The sequence below is a fragment of the Rhinolophus sinicus genome, linkage group LG02, assembly GCF_036562045.2.
Source record: "Rhinolophus sinicus isolate RSC01 linkage group LG02, ASM3656204v1, whole genome shotgun sequence".
NCBI classification, from domain to species: Eukaryota; Metazoa; Chordata; class Mammalia; order Chiroptera; family Rhinolophidae; genus Rhinolophus; species Rhinolophus sinicus.
In genome coordinates, this window is record NC_133752.1 from 78,863,518 (window position 1) to 78,887,972 (window position 24,455).

General features: G+C 37.4%; 1 protein-coding gene across 5 annotated transcripts in view; it reads right to left on the bottom strand.

Moving 5' to 3' along the window:
* Positions 1-10,030: 10,030 nt before the first annotated feature.
* The window catches only part of NFXL1 (nuclear transcription factor, X-box binding like 1), a 49,655-nt gene continuing 35,230 nt past the window's right edge, over positions 10,031-24,455 (bottom strand). For 3 of the 5 annotated variants that reach the window (XM_074324645.1, XM_019741043.2, XM_019741046.2), the window contains exons 20-23: positions 21,053-21,157; positions 14,466-14,552; positions 13,442-13,495; positions 11,223-11,414 (exon numbers count right to left, since the gene is read on the bottom strand). In XM_074324645.1, the coding sequence (XP_074180746.1) occupies positions 11,241-11,414; positions 13,442-13,495; positions 14,466-14,552; positions 21,053-21,157 (420 nt within the window). In that variant the 3' untranslated portion in view covers positions 11,223-11,240. Of the gene's footprint in view, positions 11,415-13,441; positions 13,496-14,465; positions 14,553-21,052; positions 21,158-24,455 lie in introns of all 5 variants that reach the window. The other 2 variants (XM_019741044.2, XM_019741045.2) reach the window with 1 other exon arrangement.

A 24,455-nucleotide genomic window follows, 5' to 3' on the forward strand; every position in this document is an offset into this window, starting at 1 on the left:
AGTGCTTTAAAATAGTTGCAGACTAATAATAGCTCACACTTCCTGGGCATTTACTGTTATCTCTCTTTGTTACTACTTTACAGAAGAGGAATAAACTGAGGCTTACAGAAGTTAAATAATTGCCCAAGATATCACAACTAGGAAATGGCAGAACCAGAATTGGAGTGCAAGTAATCTGGAACTAGACTGAGCTCTGAATCCCCACCTTCTGCAGCACAATTATTGAGACAGTAATGAGAAAGTGCGCAAGGATTTTACAGTGCACATTACACTATTAATTAATTCTGTCATCCATCATATATTTACTGAGCACTGTAGGGGGTGGAATAGTGTCCCTCCCCAAATTTAAAGTCCACCTTGAACCTAAGAACGTAACCTTCCTTATTTGGAAATAGGGTCTTTGTGGCTGTAATTAGTTAACAATGAGATCATACTGGAATATGATGAGCCCAGAGTACAGTGTCTTTATAAGAGACAGAAAAGGACACGCAGAGACATGTGAAAATGGAGGTGAGACTGGAGTGATGTCCCTAAGCCAGGAAACCCCAAGGAACCCCGAGGTCTGACGCCCACAGCCAGAAGCTAGAATAGAGGCATGGGACACTTTCTCCCTCAGAGTCTCCAGAAAGAGCCAATCCTACTGACACTTGATTTTGGACTGTGAGAGAATAAATTTCTGTTATTTCAAGCCACTCTGGGAATTTTTGTGGCAGCCTTAGGAAACTAAAGCCAGCATCTACTATGTGGCTAGGCACGGTTCCCCGCGGCGGAGTCACAGCAGTAAACAAAACGGCACCCTTGCCCTCATGGAGCATACATTCTAGTGAAGGAGGCAGACAAGAAACAAATAAATAATACAGGGCAGGAACTGTTTAGTGACATGAGGAAAAATTACTGCAAGAAAACAGAGAATGGCCAGATGAGGGTAATGAGGGTGGTTAGGGAATGTCTCTCTAGAGGTGTTTTAACTCAAATGAATGAGGGATTTCAGGTTGTACATGGGTAATTCTTCACAGTATCATTTAAATACATGTGCCCACACTACTCTGCAAATATCACACGTAAACTTGCTCAGTAGACTAAGATTCTGAAATACATGAAAATGGTTTCTCAGATGGACACCTGTTCTCTATTGTCCCTTAAGTTTCTGGAGAGCAGAGGGGCTTCTAGCTCCTCCCACCACTCCCAAATTCACGTCACTTCTAGGAGGTCGTAACCAGAAATCTGCTTCTTCCTCCCTCTGTGAAGCTCATCAACCTCATAGGTAGACACTAAGGCCCAAGGCTTAGGGTGGTCTGATCACTGACACTCAATAAAGAGGGCAACTTGCACAGACCACAGACGAGACAGTTACCGTCCGTCAACTGTAGCCCACAGCTTACACATCTGTCTCATTTCCCAAGGACGGGCAAACATAACCACGGGAGGGGTCACCTGGGTCATTTGAAATAACACAAAGAGACCAAAAAATTCTTACAGGTCATCTTTAAACACTACCACAGATACTTATCTGTGTTTAAAATTTTTAACACTCAAAGATAGCCATGAAGTTCAAGCACCAGACTTGTTTGCAAAGAGCAAACGTTTTCAATGTTTTTACTTCAATAACGTTCCTTTGGCAACTTCAACAAAGATTATACCAATTCATTTGAGGTTATTTGCATCTAATTTAGTCTTGAATAGCAAAAGTAATTGAAACACAAACACCAGGTGTTGGCCAATCCCTAAAAGTGTTTAAACTGGAAAACTTTAGAGGTTTCAATACAAATATTCCACAAATTTCAAACAGTAGGCTAATAAACGTTTATAATAACAAAAAGTAAATAGGAAAATAAGGCCATCACAGTCACAATTTTATCTATGCCATTCTTAGTGGCTATTGGATAACTTTTTCCAAACCTTCTCTAACTGGCTCAGATTAAAGCAAAAAGGTCACATACTGCTTTATTCCCACAGAACAAGCTAGTGTAAGTATTTGACCAAATTTAACTTCATTTTGACCGTAAAGAGCTTATTTATTTCTTTTGTCCTGTTCTATTCATTCCTGTGCTGCTCATCGTGCAGCGGCTTCTGCAGCATCCTCGTACCACTCATTCTGGACAGTGGGGAACCGTGGGAACTGGAGGCACGCACCCCACTTTGAATCTGCACCATCAGTACCTCCAGCCTGGCTGCCTCCCAGCTTATCTCCCTCCCTACTTTTACGCCTGCTCCCTTAGTCTTTTCTCCACACAGCAGCCAGCAATCTTTAAAAAAACTACTCCCCACTGAAAACTTTCCAGTGCTGCCCACTGCAACTAGAATACAACCCCAGTTCCCTCAACATGGTCTATCAGGCATTGTATCGGCGGACCCTAGACTCTTTCTCCCTTTCTCTCATTAAGCTCCAGCCACGCCAGCCCTTCTGTTCCTCAGCCATGCCATGCATCTCTCCAACTTAGGGACTCTGTACTTGCTGCAGTCTCTCCCTCATAGACTTTCTCCTCAGATCTTCAAATGAAGGTCATTCAGGTCACAGCTCAAATGACTCCATCTCAGAGGGACTTTCCAAATCTACAGTACCTAGTGCCCTTTCGCCCCCACTTTCTGTACTAATTCTCTTATTTCTTTAATTTCTTAATTTTTAATTTATTACACATGAAATCATGTTCATTTTTAAAATCTCTTCTACTCCTTTAGCAGCTCCCCAAGAGAAAGATTACAGTTATCTCCAGTACCCAGAAAGTATCTGTCACAGAGGAAGCACATCTATTGAGTGAATAAATGAATAGTTGTGTGACCTTGGGTAAATTAATTAAGCTCTGAGATACTAGCCAAACAAATAAAAAACAGCAAACAGTTTAATTTGCCATTCATTCAATCTCCTCACTAAATTCTTTCTCACAAATTAGAAAGAAAACCTAACAAGAATACAAGCCCATAAAACAGACATGCTTCAGGCTTTTTTAACAGAACAAGAGTCTGACATACATGAAAATAGTTTCCCAAGTAGACACCTAGTTGTTCATATTCTTTAATATTCATTTTAGAGCAGAGTAAGGTAATGACTTGAGAGTAGCACCTCTAATTTAGAGCTTCTGAAACACTAACCCAGTAACTATCATAGGCAACAGTAACAAAACAAAACAAAACAAAAGGAAATCTAAAATCAAAACACAGGAGTGACGTCATAGGAATGGCAGCAGCGGGGCGCACTTTTTGAGTTCTCCGGATCTTATCAGAAACGGGACATCTAAACCCATCAAAGGACTCTCTGCTCATCATGCAGAACAGCTAAGAGACTCGCGTAAGGATTACTTGCAGGTGGGCAAAGTGGGCGAGCAGGGGAAGAGGGAAGGGAGCGGAGTGGACACGCGGCCCGCATCTGTGGCTGTGGGAACGCGGCCCGCACCTTCGGCTGTGGAAACGCGGTCCGCATCCCGGCGGTAGAAACCCGGCCGACATCCACAGCTGCAGAGACGCAGGGGATCCCAGGACGGAACAGAGAACACAAAAGCCAGGAGGTGGGCTCTTTCCCTGCATCCCACAGCTGATCTCTCCCACCGAGGGGGCAGCATATCCAGCATTTGAGGCAATAACCTCAGCTGAGACCTCCAGTTGGGCCCTAGGCCGGACAAAGGACACAAACTCCATACCTGGGCCCCTCCCCCCACTCTTCCAATCCCCGCCCTTCCAGAGACTTGAACTGGCCCCTGAACTGAGGAGTGGTGTCAGATTGCAGAGGAGCCTTGGTGCTCGGGATCTGGGAAGACTGGCGGGCGGCTCTGGCCCAGGGAGGAGGCTGGGAGGAGTGTGGTTTTTGCTGGGCTAAGAGAGAGGGGACTCCTCCTCCCCAGCCACCACCTTTTCTGGCCTGCGGGAAGGGTGTAACACAGCTGGGCTGGGAGAGAAGACCCCTCCATCCCCAGCCCCCACCCTTTCTGGCCTGCCTAGGGCAGGGCAATTACAACTGCGGAGGCACTCCCAGGGATCAGCAGTAGGCGGCAGATGCAGCTCTGGGCTTTCAGCAGCTCAGAAATCTCCCGCCCGCCACACACACACACACACACACACACACACACACACACACACACACAGAAGTGCCCTAAGACTCAGGAGAACTGGACACAGGGCTGGTGGTGCTACCCTCAGTGTGCATATGTGCAGGCAAGGGCAGAAACTGCACTGGCTTTGTAAAAACTACCGTCCAGAGCCCTCAGCCCCACGCATCTAAATCTGCAGTCCCAACGTCACTCTGGGCACCAGGTGACCGGCTCTGCCTGCACAATACGCAGGGGACTCTTTGGTACAGCAGAGGACAACCTGGAGATTACTTGGTGGGCTTAAGCCAAGACTGGCGCTGCTTTTTGTTTTGTTTTGTCTTCATATCTTTGATATCTTTGCCTGTGTTGAGTGGGGGTTGTCGGTTGTTTTTACATGTGAATGTATTTGATTTTTTCTTTGTTGTTGTTGTTGTTGTGCTTGGTGATTTGCTTTGTTCTGAAATTGCCCCACCAGGGCCCAGCTTAAGAGGCACAAGATTCAACATACCCGGAGGCCAACTCCAGACCAAACCAGAGTGCTACCGGGTTTGACCTACAAGTGACACACCCAGAGGGAATTCTCTCCAGGCACAAGAGCCCATAGAGGCCAAACGACATTTAAGTGATCAACCCTCACACAGCAGAACACCTTGCGGTGGGCAGAGCCAAGTCTCACAACCAGTCAGCCTAGGAGTTAACCCCACCTACTCACAAGCGAAAAGCAATTAAAGATCTTCTTTAACAGGACAATATACACAACGCAAGAGTCACCTTTGGAGCACAGGCAGAGGAGAAGAATGAAGTAGTGCAAGTCAAATATAAAGGGCACATACTACATAAGATAACCCAACAAGAACTAAGAACTCCAGGGGCTCTACCTAATACATTGAAGCAAACACAGAGAGTCAGCCAGACTGGGGAAACAAAGAAACATGTCCCAAATAAAAGAACAGAAGAAACCTCCAGAAATGGAACCAAATGAAACAGAGGTAACCAACCTATCAGAGACAGAGTTCAGAACACTGATGATAAGAATGTTTAAGGAGCTTAGAGATGACATAAAGAAGGATAGAGAAATCATAATGAACAACCAGTTAGAACTAAAGAACACAATTACTGAAATAAAGAACTCACTTGAAGGAATTAACAGCAGGTTAGATGAAGCAGAGGATCGAATCAGCAACTTAGAAGACAAGTTAGCAGAGATCACCCAAACAGAACAACAGAAAGAAAAAAGAATAAAAAACAATGAAGATGGTTTAAGAGACCTCTGGGATAACATCAAGTGCAACAACATGCACATCATAGGAATACCAGAAGGTGAAGAGAGGAAGCAAGGGATTGAGAACATATTTGAAGTAATAATGTCCAAAAACTTCCCTAACCTGATGAAGGAAACCAACATACAAGCCCAGGAAGTGCAGAGAGTTCCAACCAGGATAAACCCAAACAGGTCCACACCAAGACACATTATAGTTAAAATGGCAAAGGTTAAAGACAAAGAGAGAATCCTAAAAGCAGCAAGAGAAAGACAGAGGGTTACATACAAGGAACTCCCATAAGACTATCAAATGACTTTTCTGCAGAAACATTGAAGGCCAGGAGGGAGTGGCAGGAGATACTCAAAGTGATGGAAAACAAAGGCCTACAACCTAGATTGCTTTATCCAGCAAGGCTATCATTTAAAGTTGATGGAGAGATAAAGAGCTTCCCAGAAAAGAATAAGCTAAAGGAATTTATTACCACCAAGCCAGCATTGCAAGAAATACTAAAAGGACTTCTGTAAATAGAAGAAAGATGAAAACAATCTAACTACAAATTTAAAATGGCAATAACTATGTACCTATCAATAATCACTTTAAATGTAAATGGATTAAATGCTCCAATCAAGAGACATAGGGTGGCTGAGTGGATAAGAAAGCAAGACCCTTGTATATGCTGTATACAAGAGACTCACCTCAGATCAAAAGACACACACAGGCTGAAAGTGAAGGGTTGGAGTAAGATATTTCATGCAAATGGAAATGAGAAAAAAGCTGGAGTTGCAATACTTATTTCTGACAAAATAGACTTTAAAACGAAGAAAATATTAAAAGACAAAGATGGGCACTATATAATAATAAAGGGATCGATCCGACAAGACAACATAACCCTAGTAAACATCTATGCACCCAACATAGGAGCACCTAAATATATAAAACAGATATTGACTGACATAAAGACAGAGATCAACAGTAACACTATCATAGTAGGGGACTTCAACACACCTCTGACAACAAGGGACAGGTCTTCCAGACAGAAAATCAATATGGAAACAACAGCCTTAAATGATACATTGGACCACTTGGATTTAATCGATATTTTCAGAGCATTTCACCCCAATGCTGCAGAATACACTTTCTTCTCAAGCGCACATGGAACATTTTCCAAGATAGACCATATGTTAGGCCACAAAAGAAGTCTTGATAAATTTAAGAAAATTGAAATCATACCAATTGTCTTCTCTGACCACAGTGTTATGAAATTAGAAATGAACTACAGGAAAAAAACTGGAGGACACACAAATTCATGGAGGCTGAATAACATGTTACTAAATAATGAATGGGTCAAGCAGGAGATCAAGGAAGAAATCAAAAGATATCTCGAGACAAACGAAAATGAAAACACGACGACCCAAAATCTATGGGATGCCGCGAAAGCAGTCATAAGAGGGAGATTCATAGCATTGCAGGCCTACCTAAAGAAACAAGAAACATCACTAATTAACAGTTTATCTTCACACTTAAGGGATCTGGAAAAAGAACAACAAAATAAGCCCAAAGGGAGTATAAGGAAGGAGATAATAAAGATCAGAGCGGAAATAAATGAAATAGAAACCAGAAAAACAATACAAAAGATCAATGAATCCAAGAGTTGGTTCTTAGAGAAGATAAACAAAATTGACAAACCTTTAGCCAGACTCATTAAAAAAAAGAGAGGACCCAAATTAATAAAATCAGAAATGAAAGAGGAGAAGTGACAACAGACACCGCAGAAATACAAAAAATTTTAAGAAATTACTATGAGCAACTATATGCCAACAAATTTGACAATCTGGAAGAAATGGACAATTTTCTAGAGGCGTACAACCTTCCAAGGCTAACTCAAGAAGAAACAGAAAACCTGAATAGACTGATTACCACCAGGGAAATTGAATCAGTAATCAACAGTTTCCCAACAAACAAAAGCCCTGGACCAGATGGCTTTACAGGTGAATTTTACAAAACGTTCAAAAAAGAATTATCACCTATTCTCCTCAAGCTCTTCCAAAAAATCCAGAAGGAGGGAATACTCCCAAACACTTTTTACGAAGCCACCATCACCCTGATCCCAAAATCAGACAAAGACACCACAAAAAAAGAAAACTACAGGCCGATATCGCTAATGAACATAGATGCAAAAATCCTCAACAAAATATTAGCAAACAGAATTCAGCAATACATTAAAAAGATCATACACCATGATCAAGTGGGATTCATCCCTGGTATGCAAGGGTGGCTCAACATCCGCTAATCAATTAATGTGATACACCACATTAATAAAATGAAAAATAAAAATCACATGATCATATCAATAGACGCAGAAAAAGCATTTGATAAAATCCAGCAGCCATTTATGATAAAAACCCTTAAGAAAGTGGGACTAGAGGGATCATATCTCAACATAATAAAGGCCATATATGATAAACCCACAGCTAACATCATACTCAATGAGGAAAAGCTAAAACCATTCCCTTTAAGATCAGGAACAAGGCAAGGTTGCCCACTTTCTCCACTTCTATTCAACATAGTGCTGGAAGTTCTAGCCACAGCAATCAGACAAGAAAAAGAAATAAAAGGCATCCAAATCGGTAAGGAGGAAGTAAAATTGTCATTATATGCAGATGACATGATACTATATAGAGAACCTTAAAGACTCCACCAAGAAACTATTAGAGCTGCTAGATGAATTTAGTAAAGTAGCAGGATACCAAATTAATATTCAGAAATCAGTTGCATTTGTATATACCAATAATAAAACATCAGAAGGAGAAATTAAAAAAGCAATCCCATTTACAATTGCTCCAAAGACTATAAAATACCTGGGAATAAATTTAACCAAAGAAGTAAAAGATCTGTACTCAGAAAATTGTAAGACACTGAAGAAAGAAATGAAAGAAGATACAAATAGATGGAAACACATACCATGCTCAAGGATAGGAAGAATATAGTTAAAATGTCCGTACTGCCTAAGGCAATATACATATTCAACGCAATTCCTGTCAAAACTACCAATGACATTTTTCACAGAAATAGAACATATAATCCTAAAATTTATATGGGACCATAAAAGACCCCGGATAGCCTCAGCAATCTTGAGAAATAAGAACAAAGTGGGAGGTATAACGATACCTGAAATCAAATTATACTACAAGGCTACAGTAATCAAAACAGCATGGTACTGGCATAAAAACAGACACATAGACCAATGGAACAGAATAGCGAGTCCAGAAATAAATCCATGCCTATATGGCCATTTAATCTACGACAATGGAAGCAAGAATGTACAGTGGGGTAAAGACAGTCTATTCAATAAACGGTGCTGGGAAACCTGGACAGACACATGCAAAAAAATGAAGCTGGACCACCTCATTACACCATATACAAAAATAAATTCAAAATGGCTTAAAGACTTACATGTAAGATCTGAAACCATAAAATTCCTAGAAGAAAATATAGGAAGAAACTTCACAGACGTTACCCGGAGTAAGATGTTTACTGATATATCCCCTCGTGCGAAGGAAGTAAGAGAAAAAATAAAAATGTGGGATTACATCAAACTAAAAAGTTTTCTCACAGCAAAGGAAACCATCAATAAAACAAAAAGGGATCCTACTGAATGGGAAGATATTTGCCAATGATATATCTGATAAGGGGTTAATATCACAAATTTATAAAAAAAACTCACTCAACTCAACTCCAAAAAAACAAACAACCCAATTAAAAAATGGGCAGAATAATGAATTGTTCAGCTGAAGAGACGTGAAGAGACATTTTTCTAAAAAGGACATACAGATGGCAAACAGACATATGAAGAAATGCTCAACCTCACTAACCATCAGAGAGATGCAAATATAAACCACAGTGAGATGCCACCTCACCCCAGTCAAAATGGCTATCATCAATAAATCAATAAATCAACAAACAAAAGTGCTGGCGCGGATGTGGAGAAAAGAGAATGCTTGTGCACTGTTGGTGGGAATGCAGATTGGTGCAGCCACTATGGAAAACAGTATGGAGGTATCTCAAAACTCTGAAAATGGAACTACCTTACGATCCAGCAATCCCATTCCTAGGTATCTATCCGGAGAAATCCAAAACTCCCATTCAAAAATCTTTATGCACTCCTATGTTTATTGCAGCACTATACACAATAGCCAAGACATGGAAACAACCGAAATGCCCATCGGTAGATGACTGGATCAAGAAACTGTAGTACATTTATACAATGGAGTATTACGCAGCCATAAAGAAGAAAGAAATCTTACCATTTGCAACAACATGGATGGACCTAGAGAACATTATGTTAAGTGAAATAAGTCAGACAGAGAAAGACAAATACCATATGATCTCACTTATATGCGGAATCCAAAGAAAAGAATAAGTGAATGAACTAATCAGAAACAGTTTTGGAGACATAGAGGAAAAACTGAGGGTTGCTAGATGGGCGGGGGGGTGGGGATAAGGGGGAAGGTGAGGGGTTTAGAAAATAGTCGGTAACCACAAGATGGCACAGGGTTTTGAAAATTAATTTGGGGAACGTAATCAATAACATAAAGATTTTGTAGGGTATCTGATGGACACTTGTCCCATTAGGGAGACCACCTCAGGGATGATGTAGATGCCTGATCTCTGTACTGTATACCTGAAGCTGAACAATAATGAATGCCAACTATAATTTTATATAAAAAAAAAATCAAAACACAAGGCCCATAAAGAAAGGAATGGGTGCCCTTTAATTTTAGATACGAGCTAATACTCGATTAATCAACAATACATTTTTAAAAATCTGAGTTAAATTTAGCAAAATTTAAAATTCCTTCTTTGTGCTTCTGTTTAAAACATACTTCTACCACTTTTTACTACCTATCAATTACTATGTTGTGCATCAAATTCTGGAGTTTTATACATTGACACTAATATCTAATCTAAAATGATAGGCTCCTGATTATTTAGATAATAGTAAATATTGAAGATTATAAATTTGGTATGAAAAATTTTAATGAAAACAATCATACAAAAATCAAATAGCAAACCATTTAAAATGACTAATAATTCAAACAGATTTAGCTTACTGATATTTCTTTATCAGGTTGTTTTCATAACAACTGATTATTTCCAGATAAAATCTACTTATAGGATCAAGGTAAGAAAAAATGAGAATAAAGTACATAAGGCTCATAAGCCCTGTGTTCAGCACATAGTGCTCATAAATATTATTTTCTTCTTTTATTATTACTTTGAAAAGACACAAACAAGTTTTACTAAACATGCCATCTTCAGTTGAAAGCTTACACAAGAAATAGCCACATGTGATAAATCTAACCTGGCATATTTTGAAAACAATTATATTTTCCTCTGAGGAATACACCACATAAAAATTTATTTCAATAACTGATAAAATTTCCTCACTAATAAACCAATTTCTGGAATTGAATTATATAACTTCACGTTACAATTTAAAAGGTCTTTTAGAGAATCATTTTTTAAAAAAAGTACAAAGTTACATGATCAAGAAAAGTACCTTTCAATAAGTAACCAAAACATTGTGAAATATTCCTCTTACTGCACATATGGCTCAGTTTCATCTTAATTTTGAAAAAAAAAAAATGTTGGTTTGAAATAGTAAATGAGACAACTATGTTAATACAAGGAAGCACAATGAACAACTAACATGCTACCCTGCACTAACTATGCCTTCTGAAGTATTTTATAAGTTCAGTCATGCTTTTAATATCAAACAATGTTGTATTACCACTTCTCATATGTTAATTAAGATAAAGCTTAATATTCTGTCCTAACAATAGCTGGAAGAGAATAGAGCAATGAATGTGAATATGTACCATGTTCTACAATATATGCTTCAAATTTAACAACTTATCTAAATCCAATCTGAGGTAGGTTAACAGATCAAAAATTTTTAATGGACATCATGGGCTATATACCATGCAAACACTAGAACTGGAACAGCACACACTGGAAGGAGATAATATTTGTATTTTTGCCAAAGCGTTAGCTCAACTGCCACTTCATCTCTTTTCTTGTTCTTCTTCCGACGACCCTTCAGTCTGTTTTCAAAAGCCTCCAGTTCAGCCTAAATCAAAATAGCATCATTTTTATTAAATCCAATACATACATTGATTTGAAATTTTCCACTTAGATGAAAATCAATCAATTTGGGAAATGTTATAATAGCAGTGGTATATAATAAATAAATACATTGATTTGATTTTTTTTTTTTTTAATCCCTCTCTCCAATACTAATTGCATTCAACAAATTCAGAGTTTAGGAAAGCGGAAAGGGAAGTGAGGAGTAAGAGTATTTCAGACCATAGGCCTAACTTTGCGACTAAATATAGAAATATCTGATTAAATCAGGATGCTCTATAATACAAACATTAATTTTATACTTCAACACCATTAATCTACTGAGACTCCACAACATACAACTTCTAGCAAGTGCTGAGAGATTCTCAGTGAGAATAAAGGAACCTATAACTCTAGTTTCTTGGAATGCTGGTAATAAACATAAATGATTTGTGTGGAAAAAGTTCACGTGAGTAAAGAGAAAAAAGCTGCCAGAAACTGATTCTTCTTTTTATCAAATACATTTAAAAACAGAGTAAAAATGCTTCATCATTTAAATCATTTTAGAAAGTAGAATTACATAAAAACTGTTCTAAAAAAATGGATAACTAGATAACACTCATTATAAAATGTGAATTTTTATTCTACTGTTAAGAACTTATTAGCCTTTAATTCGTACATGGTAATGTAACATGATACAATATAGTGCACTGTTAGTACCTAAAACATGATAGTGAACTAAAATATGTATGTTATGCTCACATAAGATTCTGTAAATGTTTATTTAATAGAAGGAAATATAAAATTCAGTTAATATATCCATTAATTTGTCTATAAACCTCATTTGAAGAAGACCTAATCATATAATTAATTTAATAAAAATAACACTTTTCGATGAACCAAAACATCAGAACATTGTCAAGTGGTTGTTGATATACAGAAAAAGGTCAAAATATATTAAAATAGCCACATGTGAGACTCACTGACACAGTAAAATAACTGATGCTTTAATGATAACACAGTCATCACACATAGTTTAACTTAAGTTTCTATATATTTTGTTTAAAAGGTCAGTAAATAAAGCATATATTTAAGATTACCGACAATAATGGCTTAAAAAAAGGTGAGGGATACCCTAAACTATTCTTAATAATTTAATCTCTCAGGAGTTCAGCCAACCCATGTTTTATTATATTAGCTGTGACAACTTATTTTGGGATATTAGGCAAATCAACTTTATAGAACCATAAAATATCAGAGGGTCATTTTGGCCCACTTTTATTTGCTACATGAATTATTTCTAATGCCCTCCCTGAAGTCATGAAAGTTTTAATTTCCTCACTCATAAAAGCAGCATTTTAACATGTAATATACCCTGCTTGATAAGTATAAAGCATCTCAAAATGCAAACTGACAAATAATTGCATGTTACTATTAGCAAGTTAAGCCACTCTTTGGAATATATGATCAATATAGTATTTGAGGTGGTATCAGGAATGTACCTGTTACCTAGGTGATAACAAAGAACAGATAATAATCCTGCATTTAAGAATCTAATGAGGAAATAGGTGAACATATTATTAAAACAAGTGTATTGGTTAGTAAACAACTCATATTTGTTACAGATTATCTACAGCTCAGTAAAACAGAACTCAAGTAATTTTAGGTTGAGTGAAGACATGGGTTTCAGGAGATGCCTTAAAATGGACATCATTGCACCCCCAACTCTCACAACCCCAACCAAAAGAGGAGTTAAAACGCTTATGGATGGAGAATGGACAAAACTGGCAAGGAAGTAAATTGGGCATACACAAAATATCTGGGAATAAATGAGATCTTGTGCTTTTTTAGAGGTTCACTGTACCTGGATTAAAAGTAAGTGAATGGGTAACTTTTGTTTTGTAGGAACTATATTATTTCCAGTCTGGAATAGAGTTGATTAGCCCATGGCTTATAGTGGGAATATACTTTGTGTTTGAATAAAAACTAACAATGATGCAAAGAAAAATAAATCTGGGCATTTTGTTTAGTTACCTGTTGTCTTCGTTTTTCCTCTTCAAGAGCAGCTTTAGTTTCTGCTTCTTTTATCTGTTCAGAGACATTTAAAAGTAAATTGACATTGTAATCATCAAATTTTATATAGAATTTTAACATTTTCCCACTGAGGTTCCAGTAACACACAACTTTTGGGAGCTTTATATTGGAAATTATTTAAAGAAACATAAATATCATAATGAAAAGTGTTACCAAGGTACTAACAGATGGCAGGTGAGGAGAAATGGAATGTTATACCTATATAAACATTTCAATTTAACAACTATAATAGAATTTAGATCACAACTCAAAGCGTTACAATAGCATAAACTAAACTGCTTTTAAAACTGGATTTTTCTCTTGAGTTACCATACTAAGAATCTATAAACAATTATTAAATAACACTCGTTGTCTAGAGTTAAAATCGACCTTTTACTTCAAATGTCTGGAAGGGATATCTTAGTTTAAAAAAAAAATCAAGTTTATTCACTGATTGGGTTGACTGAGGGAAATAGTGACAGAAGAGGTCATCTAAACAGCAAAGATTCCTAAAACTTTATTTTTGTATTATTTTAGCCTAATTTTCTGGAGGTTTATACTAACATTAAGATGAACAAATATGTCCCAGAGCACATACACTAATTGTATTGGTTAGAAAACAACTCATATTTGTTACAGATTATCTACAGCTCAGTAAAACAGAACTCAAGTAATTTTAGGTTGAGTGAAGACATGGGTTTCAGGAGATGCCTTAAAATGGACATCATTGCACCCCCAACTCTCACAACCCCAACCAAAAGAGGAGTTAAAACTCTTATTGGTACAGAGGATGGAAAATCTAATATACTCTAGACAATAAAAACACACCTGGGGATTCAAAATAGGCACATAAAACTAGGCTTTAATTATAAAAGCAAAAAAAGATTAGATTTCGAGTAATTCGTAATAAGCACATAAAGAAATGCATAAAATAAACAGGGAAAGGCTATTAATACATTAAAAATGATATTCAACATGACATTACCTCAGATGCTTTTCGCTTCATTTCCTTGCATGTTGTGTCACATTCTATTGAAATCTGATGTTCACGTACTTTGTTGCACTGCAATTCCTACAAATGAAATTTTTTAAAATTTCAGATTTTAAGACTTTCCCCTCAAGTCTTAATTGTATGCCATAAAAAAGCAAAATTCCCCTAACAGTTTTAGGTTATGTAAATTATTTAAGTCGTGTTCATTAATATTTAATGCTGATATGTTTGCAAGTGTTAAATGTCTTGATTCAGGGAGTGATTATTACTTTATTTTCTCTTAATTATAAAAAAAAGCAAATACCATAAAATTAAAATTATCCATTTAATAATTATTTACTAAGTGCCATTATCAACTTAGATTAAGTTTTTCTTTATTGTTTCTTGTTAGTCTTCTAAAGCTTCCAGGAAATAAAACGTTCCAGAGCAGTGCCAGCCAACACAGCTTCCTGGGATACTGAAAATGTTCTAAATCTGCACAACCCAACAGAGTAGTACTAAACACACATGGCTACTGAGCACTCAAAATGTGGCTGAAGAAATCGAGGAAATGAATGTTTAGTATAATTTAATGTTAATTCATTAAAATTCAAACAAATAGCCATATGTGGCTAGTGGCTACCAACTCAGGTTCAGAAAAGTGCAGTTCTAGAGTTTTCTAGATAGCTACAGATTTTTCTCTCAACTAGTAAGCCTTTTTAAAAAAGTTTAGATAAGACATTCTACACTTTGTATGTGCACTTCACTGCCTGCCTCCTTAATGAAATAATTTTTTTAAATCTACTCTTTTTTTATTTAAAAAAAATCTACTCTTTTTCAGATGACTTTAAGTCAATACTATAATCAATTTGTGTACTATAATAAGTAGTCCTTATGTTAAGTAGTCTTTGATTTTGTAGATCTTTTGTCTCTCTTTTATTCATGGCCTATTTCTTGCTGACACATGTCACTTTTGCTTTAAAGGTGCCTATTTGTATCAATTTCTCCTCTCTCACCACACCCTCAGACTCTAGGTTTTTAGTTCTAATCCACCAGTTAAGAAATAAGATCACCAGAGAATCTCCTGAAGTCTAGCTGAACCGAAGCACTACAACTAAGGACATAGAAAAGAAGCCACCTTCAGATTGTTAGGTGGGGCGAAGACACAGAATGGTGTGGTCCCACATCTGTGTGTGACCATTAAATATCAGGAGGGATATCTCAGCTGCAGCGATCACGCCTGAAGAGCGAGGGGTCCCAGTCCCACACCAAGCTCCCCAGCCCAGGGTTTCAGTGTCAGGGAGAAAAGTGCCCATAACTTCTGGTTGTGAAAACCAGTGGAGATTATAGCTAAGTGAGACTAGGGCGGCTGCAGTTCCAGGCATTCCTCTTAAACAGCCTGTGCACACTTACTCGCTGATGGACTCATTTGCTCTGAACTCCAGTGCTGGGGCAGCAGTTGGAAAGGCACCAGGGACATACGGGGAGGAACTGAGTTGTCTGGCTTCGGAGAGAGGGCTGCAGGGGCAGCTTTCTCCCCAAAAGAGGAGCTGGTGGAAACCATTGTTTCTTTGGTGAGCCCTCCCCTCTCCTGGTGAGCAGACGCAGGCAGCTACCATATCTGAGTCTCCATCAACCTGGCTAATGCCATTCCTTCACCTTGATTTCCTAAGACCCCTTCCCACCCAACTTTTGGGACCACCCAAGCCACTTCCAGTGGCTTTGCCGTATGAATAGCCTTTCTTGGCTCATGCTGTGGACTTTACTAAAGTCTTTCAAAGGTTCACAAAAACCCAAACAAGCAATATCTGACTTTAGCTTGTCCCGTACATCTGGCTGAGCAACCAAAAGCCTGCCACTAGTTATAGCAGTCTGGATTTGCGGCTTGGCCTCTTGAGGCACCTCCAACCCCATTGTGGAAAAAAGTCATCTGCAGATTGCTTTGTGGCTAAGCCAGGTGACCCCAAGAAGGACACAGACTACAAATGAACTTGGCCTGCAGGGGAAACCCTGCCAGGAGGCCACGAGCTGATATGCCCAGTGGCCAGCTTCAAACCCAGCCAGATCATCACCGGGCTGCCTCCAAGAGCGACACACCCAAAGGGCACACTGGGCAGGCAGCAGAGCCCTGCTAAAGTGAACCCTGCTCTGTAGGGGCAGCCCCTGCACAACAGCTCCTCCACTGTAGTCATGGCCAGTCCTCACAACCAATCAGCCTGAGGGTCAATCCCTCCAACTGATGTAAAAATAGCAACTAAGGCTCAACTACAACAGGAGGGCACACACCACCCATACAAGAAACACACCAGGAGAACCCGGGTCTGGTGACCAGGGAGACTGCACCACTGGCCCCACAAAACACCTATTGCATTAGCCACTTTACTAAGACCGGGAGACATAGCAGTCCTAGCTAATACATAGAAACAAACACAGGAGGTAGCCAAAATGGGGAGACAAAAAACATGTCCCAAATAAAAGAACAGAACAAAGCTTCAAAAAAGGAACTGAACAAAATGAAGGCAAGCAGTCTACCAGATGCAGAGTTCAAAATACTGGTTATAAGGATGCTCAGTGAACTCAGGGAAAACTTCAACAAAGAGATTAAAAAAAACCATAAAAATGGAGGTAGAAAACATAAAAAAGAACCATTCAGAAATAACACAATAACTGAAATGAAGACTACATTAGAGGGAATCAACAGCAGATTAGATGAAGCAGAGGATCGAATCAGCGATTTAGAAGATAAGGCAGCAGAAAACACCCAAACAGGATAGCAAAAAAAGAATCTGAAAAAATGAGGATAGTTAAGGGGCCTCTGGGACAACATCTAGTATAGCAATATTCGTAGGGGTATAGCAATATTCTAGCAATATTCGAAGAGAGTAAGGAATTGAAAACCTATTTGAAGAAATAATGACAAAAAACTTCCCTAACCTGGTGAAAAAAATAGACACACAAGCCCAGGAAGCACAAAAAGTCCCAAACAAGATAAATCCAAAGAGGCCTACACCAAGACACATTATAATTAAAACGCCAAAGGTTAAAGACAAAGAGAGAATCTTAAACGCATCAATGGAAAAGCAGTTAGTTACCTACAAGGTGGCTCCCATAAGACTGTCAGTTGATTTCTCAACAGAAACTTTGCAGGCCAGAGTATATTGACATGAAATATTCAAAGTGATGAAAAGCAAGATTACTTTACCCAGCAAAGCTATCATTTAAAATTGAATGACAGGTAGAGCCTCCCAGACAAGAAAAAGCTAAAGGAGTTCACCAATACTAAACTAGAATTACAAGGAATGTTAGAGGGACTTCTTTAAGATGGAAAAAAATAAATAAAAAAATAGCAATAACTACATATCTAACAATTATTTTCAGTGTAGCTGGATTAAATCCTCCAATCAGAAGACAGAGTTGCTGAATGCATAAGAAAACAAGACCCTTACATATGCTGCCTACAAGAGACACACTTCAGGTCGAAAGACACACACAGAGTGAAAGTAAATGGATGGGAAAAAGGTATTTCATGAAAATGGAACCAAACAAACCAAAAAGCTGGAGTAGCAATACTTATACACAACAAAACAGACTTTAAAACAAAGGCTTTACAAGAGACAAAGAAGGACCCAATAATCCCACTTCAGGGTATTTATCCGAAAAAACCCAAAATGCTACTTCAAGGGGACATGTGGATCCCTATGTTCATTGCAGCATTGTTCACAATGGCCCAGGTGGGGGCAGCCTGGGTTTCCATCAATGGAAGAAAGGATAGGAGGTACATATACACAATGGAATACTGCTTGGCCAGGAAAGGGAATGGGTTCTTGCCATTTGTGGCAGCATGGATAGACCTGGAGAGCATTGTGCTGAGTGGAGTATGTCAGATAGAGAAGGACAGATTCAAGGCGATTTTGCTTATATGTGGAATCTAAAGAACAAAATAAACAAACAAAACAGAAACAAACTCATAGATACAGAGAACATTTTGAAGGTTACCAGATGGGAGGGGGTATGGGGAATGGGTGAAAAATGGGAGGTGATTAAGAAGTACAAATTGGTTGTTACAAAGTAGTTGTGGGGATGTAGGGTATAACGTAAGTGATATAGTCAATAATATTGTAATAACTATGTATAGTGCCAGGTTGGTAGCAGACTAGTCAGAGGGATCACTTCTTAAATTATATAAATGTCTAACCACTGTGCTATACACATTGAAATTCATATAAAATAGTATTAAATTAAATTGAAGTTTAATATTAAACATTAATCTTAATTTCGATTAAATATTAAATTGAAAAATTAAAAAAGGGGGGGGAGATGAAGGGGAATAAGAGGTTCAAATTTCCAGGTATAAAACAAGTAAGTCTTAATGTATTATAGGGAATATAGTCAGTAATATTGTGATAGCGTGGTACAGTGTCAGATGGTTGCTGGAGTTATGGTGATCACTTCTTTAGGCATATAAATGTTGAATAACTATGGCATACACCTAAAACTAATATAATATGATTGTACGTTAGCTATATTTTAATAAAAATCTTTTAAAAAATAAGATCATCAGTTCCTATGAACAATATACATATTCTTTAGTGAAAGTACTTTATAGAACAGAATTTTATTACTTAGAGGGTTCCCCCCCCCACCCTTTTGTTCTTCATTTCTGGCTGAGGTTGGTGATAAACACAATCTTGTTCTCCAAAGATAGTCCAGAAAACGGAAAAATATTATGCATAAACATTAGAGACAAAAATAAATATTGTGTGCTTGTGGCCATTAAGTCTATCAGCCTAAAAGAGGAATCATATCTTTTCTCATTCAAAAGGTACTTACAGAGCGCCTAGTACGTGCCAAGCACTGTGTTAGGGACGGGGACTTAATAAGGAACAGAGTATAATGATAATGGCTAACAACAGCTACTATTAGCAGTTACTGCTATGTTATTAAACATAGCAGTCACTGTGCTAAATGCTATATGTGCATTACCTCTTTTATTCCTTTCAATAAATCTATATATAAACTGTATTTCACAGATAAGGAAACAAAGTTACTGATGTCTCTAGAATCACAAAGCTCTCTAGAAAATCCTCTAGGACACTCTCTAGAACCTACTACAAAGAAAGCCAAGAGGAAGTAGCACTTAAGACTTCCCAAAGGAATCAGAGAAGGAAGATCTTCCCCAACAAGGAAATGGTTACACTGAGTATTAGCAGGATTCTACTACACAGAGCAGCAAAGAAAAAGTACACTGTATTTTACACAGAGGAAGGAATAAGGATTTGTCACAGACTAAAGGGGAGCACAGCATAAACATAAGTAACAGATTCACAGAGAAGACCGCCAGAGTTTGAGACTAGACAAGCAGGCAAAGGTATCAGCATAAATTCTCTTGTATGCCAAGTCTGTATATACGTAAACGTTTCTTATAAATGCGTATTTTCCCCATAATGGAGGAAGAACCACTGAAGAACTTAGATCAGGGAAGTATTACAATTGGAGGCAAAGAAATCCGTTATGACACTGTTGCCAGAGTTCCAATGGGTGGCAGGCAGACTGCACTTGGGCAATAACATGAGCTTTAAGACAAAACTTAAGAGACATTCCAGATTAAAAGTGGCTTGACTAAGGATGAATTTTTGTGTAAAGGTGGCCCAATTTAAACATCTAAAACTTAGGAATTCAACTGCAGAAGAAGTCAAGCCTAAGAATTTCAATTCAGAAATTATCTACACCAGATAATGATAGTAGGAGCTGTCAAAATAAATGAAAAGATCTTCAACAAAAGCAAAAGATTCTCAATAAGTATTTGCTGAAAGAATAAAGAGTGAATTTAAAGTGAAGAAAAAGGAGACTAGCTTTAGGAAATGACCATAAGAATATTAAGAAAAAAGGAGTTACAGCTATAACTGAGGTAGGGAAAAATCAGAGGTCAAGAAAGAAGATAACTTCAAAGGAGCCACCATTATCAACAGGAAGTCAAAGGACAGGCCACCTGGAAAAAGACCATTCAGCCAATGACAGCTGAGAATTCACCCTTCCTTCCCAAGTTTTCTGAATGATATCTAATCTGTTGCCACTGAGCATTCCAAACGTTAGTTTTCACCCTTTTACTTGTCCGTTACCACTATTTCATCTTAAATTGAGTTCTCTCCAAGTTTGAATGTTACTTTATAATTTTATAAGGCTGTGCATGTAAGGTCTTAAGGCAACATTTTCAAAACGTAATATTGATGACAAAAAAAGTTTTCATAAGAGTAACACAGGTTAATTCCAGACCATTTCTTAAATCATGAAACTCACTTTATTGCTCACATGTGTTCCTTGTACAAAGACCTCAAATGTACTGAGCACTGGTTCTATCCACACAAGGGCACCGAACTTGGCTTCAACATCAAATAATCTTTTACTGTTAAAGTGCACAAAACTAAATGGACATACAAAGCTGATTTTTAAAATAAGCATTTACAGAGATAGGCTAATAATAAAAAGATTCTAAGAAATAAGACCTTAAAATTAAAAGCCAAAAAATATAGCCAAAGAACTACCAAAATACAGACAAAAATAATTTACATAGAAAAGTATTTTCAAGAACTTAAAATATTTACCTTTTTTATTCTTTTACAAGGACATCTAAGTTTTACCTTCTGGTTACAGTTAAAAGGACATTCACCAGGATGGCACATCTCTTTGCATCTATGACCACAAGGAAGCTAAAATAAAACCAAAATAGAGCAATTACATATTTGCATTTTAGTCATACCTTACTTCCCCTCCCCCACAACAACTATTTTAAGAAACAGTCCATCACAATGGGGTCAATCAATCTTAGATAATCAGTTAATTTTTCAACTTTTTTCTTTAATTAACCTTAATTATAATCAAATCACATGACCATTTTCTGTCAGATGTGCAAGTATGTGTTATCTCAAAAGCCAAATTATATTCTGAAAGAGCTGAAAAGCAGTCACAAAGAAAACTATTAGAATGCATACTATAGTAACTGTATCTTCATTACAGATTTCACAGCAAAAGGTTTTTCTGAAACATCCAAACCTGATATTCCTTTAAAGAAGAGATGTCCTACCCTTTCCACTCAAAGTGAGACCGTTTTCTTCCACCCTGCTCAGCCCTTACCGTCATTCTGTTAGCACCTTTGTAAGTCCTATCAAATGGCTTACCAACAGCCAACACTGTCTAGTTCAAAATGTTCCATTTTAATCCCAATAATTTAAAAAGCTCTCTTTACATGTAACTATGGGAAGCTTGCAAAACAATATTGTTGGTGGATAAATACCTTTACCATTATCACCATAGCTAGCACTTACATATACTAAAACCTTTAAACGTTATTAACTCATTTAATACTCAGATAACACTCCCCAGTGGGTATTATTATTGCTTCCATTTTACATATGAACAATTTGAGTTATAGAGGGTTAAATAATTTGCTCAAGTAAAAAGCACAAAGCTTGTGTGGCAATAATAAAACCAAATCCAGAAAGATAAAATTAAAGTGGAAATGCACATATGTGGGGGCACAGTTTAAAATTGGAGTTCTTAGTGTATCTTTAAATTCCCTTTTAAATTCAAACCTAACACACAGAGTGCCTCTCAGAGAAGTAGTAGAGCTGAGAGGATATGCTTATGCCATTTCCACAGTTCACTCTTTCACTCACATCCAATAAACATTTACCAACTGCCTGATATGTACAACCAGGGAACCAGGGACTAGATGCAAAGATGATTATGACATAGTCCTTGCCCACAAGAAATCTACAGCACAGGGAGGGGACTGCAGATTAGTGACACAGTACTTGGCTAATCCTAAATGTGACTTGATTCTGTAGCCTAGTGGTCCCCAAAGTGTGGTCTAGACCAACAGTATCACCATTATGTAAGAATTTATTAGAAATGCAAATTCTTGGGCCCCACTCCAGGCCCACAAAATAAGAAACTCTGGGGTTGGGCCCATCAAACTGTTTTAACAAGCCCTTGAAGTGATTTTTTTTTTTCCCTTCTGTGTCTGTAGTTTGTGGGTTGTTGTTTTTTGTAGTTCATTTCTTTTTTTTTTTTATTACTTTCAGGTGTACAAAACCATGTAATAGTTAGACATTTACACCCCTCACAAATTGATAACCCCCCGCCCCCAATCTACTACCCCTCTGACATCATATATAGCTGTTACAGTTCCACTGACTCTATTCCCTATGTTGTACTCCACATCCTGTGATTATATATACATTAAGTTATTATTGACATTCATTATTATTCAGCTTCAGCTTCAGGTGTACACTGCAGTGGTCAGGCATCTACTCCAGCCATGAAGTGGTCTCCCTAATAAGACAAGTGTCCATCGGATACCCTGCAAAATCTTTACAACATTATTGATTCCCCAAACTGTCTTTCATATCCCTGTGGCAATTTTGTGGTTACCAAATTTGTGCTTTCTAATCCCCTCGCCTTCTCCCTCATCCCCACCCCTCTCCCATCTAGCAACACTCAGGTTTTCTCTATATCTCTGAGACTGTTTCTGATTAGTTTGCTAAGTGAAATAAGTCAGGTGGAGAAAGACAAATACCAGATGATCTCACTTATATGTGGAATCTAAAGAATAGAATAAATGAAGTGATTCTGATGCACACTAGAATTTAAGAATCACTGCTGTAGCCTTCCTTACCAATGTCAAGAGACCACGAATTCGAATGAGTCCTATTAGACACAATGAAATTCACTTGTCCACTCCTAGGTGTTCCAAACTATAATAGCCATTTGAATTGTTCCCAGCCTAAGGATATATTTTTCAAGAAAGCCCAAGGAGACTCTAGTAATACCAGGGGCTTCAGAATGGCCTAGAATCCAAAATCAGGAGTATGGATAACAAATTTTCTAATATACAGTGCTCTCTCCTCTAGTCCCACCAAATGTCATTACAGAATCACAAATGAATCATAGCCAAATGGCAGGATTGTAAATTAGCAATCCCTGAATTAAATTATCTTATTTCTAACTACAATATCATACCAATTTATTGTGTCAGGTTGAAAATAAAACATTCTCACCTACTTATTACCGGGAATCTGAATTTGGACAGAAGAAAATTTGTTTTAACAAAACTCAAGATTTGAAGAATTCAGAAAATTAAATTTGAAATACCTCATGCCTCTAGTTTTACTTATATTAACAAAGAGAGGATTATTAAAATAATCATTTACTGCTTGAAATGGTCTCTTGTAAAAAAAATCTTACATAAATTTTGAAATTCTCAGGTTTCAGTTCCAACAGTTATTAAACAGAAATCCATTAAAAATTCTCCAAAGTTTTAGTTAAAAGAAAATACTGTTAACAAAAATGCTTATCATGCATTGATGTATTTTATTTAGTTAAAGAGACTACTATATTTAAGACTTTACTGTCATCTCTTCCTGACTCTAAATAGAATGAGAAACACTTAGGTAAGTGTACGGACCAAGAATTAAAATAAAAGAGATACTATTAGTACATCTATAAGTCAAAAGGATTCCTTTATAAATGTCTACCCAAATTGTCACCTCCCTACTTCCAACAACAAAAAGAACACCCTCAATTTAAGGTTGGTCAAATACAGATGGACAACTTTGGTTTCTCAAATTATTGCCAGGATAATTCAATAGTGAATTTTACTCTGAACAATTTTTTGGAACCATTTTTGATACTTTTAAGTTTGAACAAAATGCATCTACAAACAACAAATCTTTAAAAGTTTAATATATGAATGCTTTATACTAATTAATTCAAAATAATAATGAACTTTAAAGTTCACACACACCCAGACATATGTTTTATTTTAATAACCTACTATGAATTTACTAACTGCTTATGACCCACACAGTTCTTGACCTATTTATATTTTAAGTTTGAATCACATTATGGGGTTGAACATTAGGTGAATACTTCATTGCATAAAGTGTATAAGCTATCTTTAAAACAGCTTTAAAAAAATGTTTCAAAGGGTCATTTCTAGTCCTACTA